The 7,272-nt window shown below is 37.4% G+C and overlaps 1 protein-coding gene across 1 annotated transcript in view; it reads right to left on the bottom strand.

Moving 5' to 3' along the window:
* The window catches only part of ACACA (acetyl-CoA carboxylase alpha), a 229,022-nt gene that overhangs the window by 78,456 nt on the left and 143,294 nt on the right, over positions 1-7,272 (bottom strand). The window contains exons 40-41 of the mRNA XM_015559072.1: positions 6,693-6,848; positions 4,855-5,001 (exon numbers count right to left, since the gene is read on the bottom strand). Coding sequence (XP_015414558.1) covers positions 4,855-5,001; positions 6,693-6,848 — 303 coding nt within the window. The remainder of the gene's footprint in view (positions 1-4,854; positions 5,002-6,692; positions 6,849-7,272) is intronic.

A 7,272-nucleotide genomic window follows, 5' to 3' on the forward strand; every position in this document is an offset into this window, starting at 1 on the left:
CAAATTAGAGATTCCAAAGGATCATAGCAACATGTAAGTAAGGAACAGTGTCAAAATGGTAAGATTTGTTTAAGCTGGTCAGGTATGTACAGGTATTTGTCATAACACTCTCCATATTCTTCTGTATGTTTGAAATATTTTATAGTAAAATATTAAAGAGACTGGACATCAGCACACGGTCAACAATTACATATGGGCAAGGCTGAGCAGTTCTAGAATTCCTGATCCCCAACAGTTCACCTCTAAGAATATAAAACAAAACTAAAACCAAGATACCAGTTATGATAGCAGCTAGTCTTTAATTTACACTTCCCCCCCCCCTCGATCATCCTCTTTCTAAAAATTGTTTCCTATCAAAACGTGTACAGCCATGATGTAAAATTCAGCAGATTTCCACCTCAAAGAGTTAAAAATGCAATTGCATATTGTAGGAACATGAGGCAAAGCCTACCAATCCAACTGAAAAAAAAATGGGGGGCGGGGGGCAGATACTGCTGGATTTGCCTCACCAAACAAGGCAAATCAAGAGGCTTGTCTGAATGCTAAGCTGCAGAGAAGGAAAAACCCTGACACCTAGTGCCCATCGGAAAAAATGAAGCCTTTGAGCCCCTATAATGATTTAAGTGTGGTAGTATGTGCACAAGTGACCATAAAATTGCACTCAATTTGGAATATACCTATCTCCCAAAAAAAGTAACACTATGCAAAAATTCCAGTATCTAACGATCAATCTTTTTTGGAGTACGTATCTTGTACCTAACTTTCTAAACACAGCATCTTCTTCTCATCTCAGTTTTTCATTATGTCAGGAGTGATGAGAGGGAATGGATGGGTTCATATTGTTAAAAAGGCCAAGTTCTGATATAATAAGGAGAACAGGATCGTAATTCCTATCCTCACTAAAATTCCTATAAAAGGTGCATCTCTCTCATATCTTTCCTCATTGCCTGATTTAGAGATTTGTGATCTAGTTCACAGAGCTGTTAATGAAAATAAAATAAAAGAATGCTAATAATATTTCAGAACAAATCACAGTTTCAAGAAGGCTAGTGTTTTCTTTGTCCTACCAGGCAAAGTTAAGTTGTTCTCTGTCAAGTCCATTATAGCCTTGGCTTGATCTTAGTCTGAGCCTTTTAATAACAGGATTCTGTGCGAAAAGCGGCTACACTGAATTGTGAACTGTTACTCAAAATGTTCCCACCTGCAATTACAGTTTCCAACAAATGATCAAAACAAGTTAGCAAACAAACAGGAAAATGAAAACAATTCCTCCAAAAGTGAGATGTGGTAAGAGCAGAACTGTTGTTTGGCTACATTGCATCTGTACCCAGGCTCAATAGCATACATACATCTAGCTGTGTATTTACATACAGTGCCCAGCACTGTAGAATCATGAATTCAGCCAGAAGTGAAATTAGTTTAGTATATGCTGCAATCATATTTTCTTTAATTTTCATCTTGAAACTATTAAAAAAAATTCTGGATAACTCGTCTTTGGAGCTATTTGCAAGTAATGCAGATTCAGGTTGAATCTCTTTTATTCCTACTCTAAATTCATACTAAATGCAATGCCATTCAAATCTGACAATGAGAAAAATGTATTCTCCTACAACCTTCATCATGCATAGTGGCATTCCTTCAGTTACACCTTTCTTGATGGCAGAGGGACAGCTAGGAAAATAGAAAGGAGAACGTAGCTAATACCACGTCAGAAAAACACTGTTTCTCCTGCTTTTAACATGGGCACAGTGTTCAAAATGCAGGTCACATCCCTGCTGAAACAGCCAATATTCTTCCTCAAATGGCAAACAAGTTACCTAAAACTAAATGGAACTGAATTGTTCCAACTCCTGGACCCATCACCATTTTACCCATTTACTGTCCTGGAAAAAAAATAAGGAAGAATGGCCACACATATAGCCAATGGTCTGGTAAGTGTAGGTTTTCTGCCTCTGATTATGCGGAAACGCATCTCAATTCCTTTGGAAACTCTGCAGGAATCTCTTGTTTTACTTTTATTCCTATATCCATGTGGTAGCATTTAAACCCCGAAACTCCAATCCTTCAAGGTAATGCAATATCACCCACAATGATGATCTGGTAGAGCCGTCACCTTTAGAGAACACCACATTATAATGATTTAATGTCTATGTAGCATCAATGCATTTACATTGAGCCTTGGCTCTCAGGGCATTAACAGGTCAATTTTTTATTCCTTTTTTAATAAAACAATTTCTCAAGTCTCTGTTCAGATGCCCATTCTCTGTGGGACAGATTTGCTCCAAATCTCATCAGCATGAGCTCTTTTCTTTCCCCTCACATCATTCTTGGGTAAAATGTAGAGTGCCAGGCTCATGACAAACTTGTCTCTTTGGCCAAAGAAAATTAAACTGCAATAGCTGAAAGTCAACTTGCCCTGATAACACTAGGCTTGGCATGAGGAAATACATCCTATTGACAGCGTGTCTTCTCTTAGGCAGAGCTGTCCCTCAGAGTTCTGACTGCTGAAACTTCATCTTTAGATTGGTCTCTCAGTGGACATGCTCCATTGTATGTTCAAGCCATTGGTAACAGAATTTGATACTGATACTCCAACTTCATCCCTGTCATGCAGTGCCCCATAATCTAGCTTTGGCCACTGACTGACTTCACCAGCCATCCCAGGCATTAGTCACTAACTGCTCACAAAAGAATATTGGTCTCACTCCTCCTGAGCTCAAAGACTCAGAAATAGCGAGCTAATGCTCAGTCTCAATTCTAGTCAATCATTTCTGAAGAAAAGAGAAAATAGGCAACTAAGGAGGGAAAAGAATAGAAGAAGAAAGTGAGAACTGACAAAAAGAAAAAAATGTTTACTACTATTAGATTTCAAGATTGTTAAAGCACTGGGCAAAGGTAAACATGGTTCCTATACTGACTTTGCTATTTCCAGCGATAGTATAAGACATCCCTTTTCCATCAAGGTTTGCTGGGTCTTAAAAGGGTTAAAACAAACCTTTAATTTTTTTATTCGTGTGTGTCTATGTGTGTGTGTGTGTGTATGTGTGTGTGGTCTTTGGGTACAGAGTCCGGTATAATAAGACTATTTGTATTCATACTGGCAGAGTAAACACTACATGTTCATGCCCAGGCAGCTCTGTGCTTGTAATTTCAGCAAGAACAGAGCTCTGTCCCTCTGGGACTTCACTATTCCCCTAGTCTCCATTCGCTCAAACACAGAATGAGAGCAGAGAGAAAGCAGGAGAGAAAGATCATGGCAAGAGGTTTCAAATAGCACTGCAGCTAGCTTGTACGTGGACAAAAATCTCGTTTTGTGTTTTAATTACATTAGTTAAAACCGTTTTTCTCAGCTACATGTTCACAAGGGTACCTTCTGTTCCTAAAGACGACACTTTCAATGAAGAAGAATTTAAGTCTAGCACAATGAAGCTTTTCTCTGCTCTTGAGGGGCTCACTGAGTACATGCTACACACAGCGGCACAAAAGTCTACTTCAACTTTGTGTGCTAATAAGTGTATACCTACTCTTGTCAAAATTCTATGCATCCTTCCTCTCTAGCTTCTTGCCTTTTCTATTTCAAGTTGTTAGATTAAAAGAACTCCTACAAGTCTGATACTCTCCATCTGGTCCTTGATTGCATCCATCTTAATACTAAATCATCTACTTTGGCATCCTCTGGTGGACTTACTGAAACAGCCATACACCTTGTACGTATAGGAACATTTTTTATAATATACTGCATAAAATGAAAGCAACTGCATATTATCTCCAAAGGTCTACCCAGCCTGTGTTTATGGTGAACACCGGGTAAAGATTACTCCTTCTAAGAAAGGAGATTTTTCTAGGATTATTATCTAAGGTTGAAATAAAAACATATCTTTTTTTAGGTTTATGACTATTATCATTGCTGGACATAGGGTGTTGGGCAGAATATGACTTTATATCATTATTATTAGCGCACTATTAGGAGAAAGGTCTCCAAGGCTAGAAAATGCATTCTTGAATAACTATAAGCAATGGGTTCTCTATTACTTTCTTTTATGTTGAAACCCCTGGTTCTGAATGAGTCCCTTTAAGAATATATTTACCATGCTCACAATAGCATCAGATCAAATTACCTGAGCATAAAATAGATATCCAAATAAAGAAAAACATTACACAAAAAACAGTACTTTAAATGCTCTTATTATAGAAAATGTCAAAAATTTCAAACATATACAATAAGTGAGAAAATAATCTATTTTGTATCTATCATCTACCTTCATTAACAACTCATGGCCAATCCTGTTTCATCCATATTCCCACATTCACCTCCCATTATTTTGAAGTAAATTCTATATATCAGATCATTTCATCTGTAGTTATTTTAGTATGTATATTTAATAGAAAAATACTTACGAAAACAAAATTGTAATATCATTTTTTTAAAATATATTTTATTGATTTTTTACAGAGAGGAAGGGAGAGAGATAGAGCGTTAGAAACACTGATGAGAAACATCGATCAGCAGCCTCCTGCACACCTCCCACTGGGGATGTGCCCGCAACCCAGGCACACGCCCCTGACCGGAATCGAACCCGGGACCCTTCAGTCTGCAGGTCGACGCTCTATCCACTGAGCCAAACCGATTTTGGCTGTAATATCATTTTTAAATATAATAGTATCATTTTCACACCTACAAAATTAAACAATAATTGTGTAATAACCAGTTAATGTTCTCTCTCTAAAGAATTCTACCAATAAGACTGCCTACTACTTGGATCTCAATTAACACCATTTAATGACCATCCCATGAAAAGTTGATACTGGTGGGCACTGAACTAAGAAAGGGGGGAAGGGAACTCAACTACTTGCCTCATTTCCTCCTGGTAGCCTGTTCATGTGGACCAGTTGACCTTGATCATCCAACACGAGCTCAGTGTAGGTCAGTATGTCAGAAGGCAGAGGGGGTGACGGAAGGAATGCTTGAGTGGACATAGACTCCCAGAGTTTGATCAGGGACTAGTGGAGGAGAGAAGTTTTACTAATCAATGACAATTAGAATTTCAACATATATAAAAATGAAAAGATTTGGTTATTCTCAGTTAAAATATATCTGTGATTGCCCTGGCTGGTGTTGCTCAGTAGTTGTATGACTATTTATAAATGCACATGTCAATTCTGCTCAAAAATGAGAAAAAGATAGCTACACTTACCCATTTAGAAACCATCATGATTTCCATTTCCATCTTCCTATTATCAAAACAAGTGCCTCATGAAATGGGAACTAGTTGTTCCTTTGTTTACCTCAAACCAACATTTAAAGACAATATGACTCATTCATATTTAGATGTCCTCATCACTATGCTTATGTCTATTCTACAGGAAGAATTATATAGAATGTGATTTCTACTTATAGCATTGGCATGGGGAAAGAGAACCAACACTCAATTTTTAGACTAACAATGCCAGTGATACTGAACGATAGCAGCTACATTTCAACAGAGAGAACTTGTAAATAAGTAGTTACATAAGGAAATCTCTTGTATTTGTGAATAATACAGGAATTACAGATAGACTATTTACCAAGGCCACATATATTACCTTAGTAAAACTTAAATATGGTAATACTGGTGGTATTAACTAGGAAATTTGGAAAAATCCTTTATTCATAGATTTTTTTAAAGGACAAATTCAGTATTCTTTTGACACCTTATTTTTTATCTGCTGCATTTTTTGCTGTGATATACTTTTCTTGCCTTCTATTGATGGAAGAAAAATCTGCAGCACAGAGATGATTCACCATACAGATCAAAGGAATTTATTCTCATACAGAGCAGTGGTTCTCAACCTTCCTAATGCCACAACCCTTTAATATAGTTCCTCATGTTGTGGTGACCCCCAACCATAAAATTATTTTCGTTGCTACTTCATAACTGTAATTTTGCTACTGTTATGAATTGTAATGGAAACATCTGATATGCAGGATGTATTTTCATTGTTACAAATTGAACATAATTAAAGCATAGTGATTAATCACAAAACAATATGTAATTATATATGTGTTTTCTGATGGTCTTAGGCGACCCCTGTGAAAGGGTTGTTCGATCTCCAAAGGGGTCGCGACCCACAGGTTGAGAACCGCTGACATAGAGGATAAGATTCATATTATCTCATGCTAGTTTTTATTCAGCTATAATAAATCTCCCACAAAAGAATTGATACTTTAAACTGTGTACCATGAACTCTGTATCATATATTTGTATATGTTATCTATATTGATTCTCATCATATTAATCTAGGCAATGAGCTAGAGAGACTTGGGTTATCTTGGAAAACAGAAAAATGAGAACTAGAGTTTCCAACCTCTTTAATATCCATAATTTGAATACAGGCTTAGGAAATATAGACCTGAACATAACTCCTCACACAGGTCATTATAAACTACCATCACAGGCATGCAGTCTCAGTTTACTCTCATCTACTCAATAGAGGTTCCGATCCTCCCTATTCCTCCTGTTAATTCACAAAGAACCACCCAAAATCTAAGTTGGCAGTCACCAAATCCCAAATAAAATAGAAATGAGAATAGTGTCAAGATATTTCCTGCCCTTTAGAAGTGCATCATTCCAGTCTAAGCTACATCTGATGGAGAGTCAAGAAAACCTTGCCTCTTTGGAATAGGTCAGAACCTCCCAGTTAGCCACCGTTACCTGTCGAAACATCTCTGGGATATCATATATGTAGGTTGTCCCTAAGGACTGTGCCTGGAACCTCTTTGATTGAAGCAGGTCTTTGGTCACATAGGGAGTGTTGATTAACATTCCATGCAGTGGTCCCTGTTTGTCTCCATATGCCTGAAACATGATCTGCAGGAAAAAGAGGATGGCATGAGGCGTTGAGACAGAGAAAAACATCAGAGAGCAGCCTGGAAGGGCTTTTTAAAATAAAAGTTATTTCTTGAAACACATTTTTGGTGGGTTGAGTAGCTCAGATATGCTTCTTAACATCGAGTACATGGTGCTCTCACCTCCCTACAAATTAACCAACTACAAAACTGGTATGTAGCCAACTGTACACCACTGGCTGCTTTCACTTCTGGATTTGTTGAAATCAATAGGAAAGCACAGTGTAAATTTCGTATTTCAGAGACAGACTGACGATGCTTTCCTTCTAAAGTGATTTGAATCCCACATATTCAGAAATGAAGTATATGTCAACTAACGCCAGTCTGAGCAGTGCTCTAGTATTTAAGTTGAGAAACTGCAATGCACTAAAGAGACTTCTATTCTT

The sequence above is a fragment of the Myotis davidii genome, unplaced genomic scaffold, assembly GCF_000327345.1.
Source record: "Myotis davidii unplaced genomic scaffold, ASM32734v1 scaffold993, whole genome shotgun sequence".
NCBI classification, from domain to species: Eukaryota; Metazoa; Chordata; class Mammalia; order Chiroptera; family Vespertilionidae; genus Myotis; species Myotis davidii.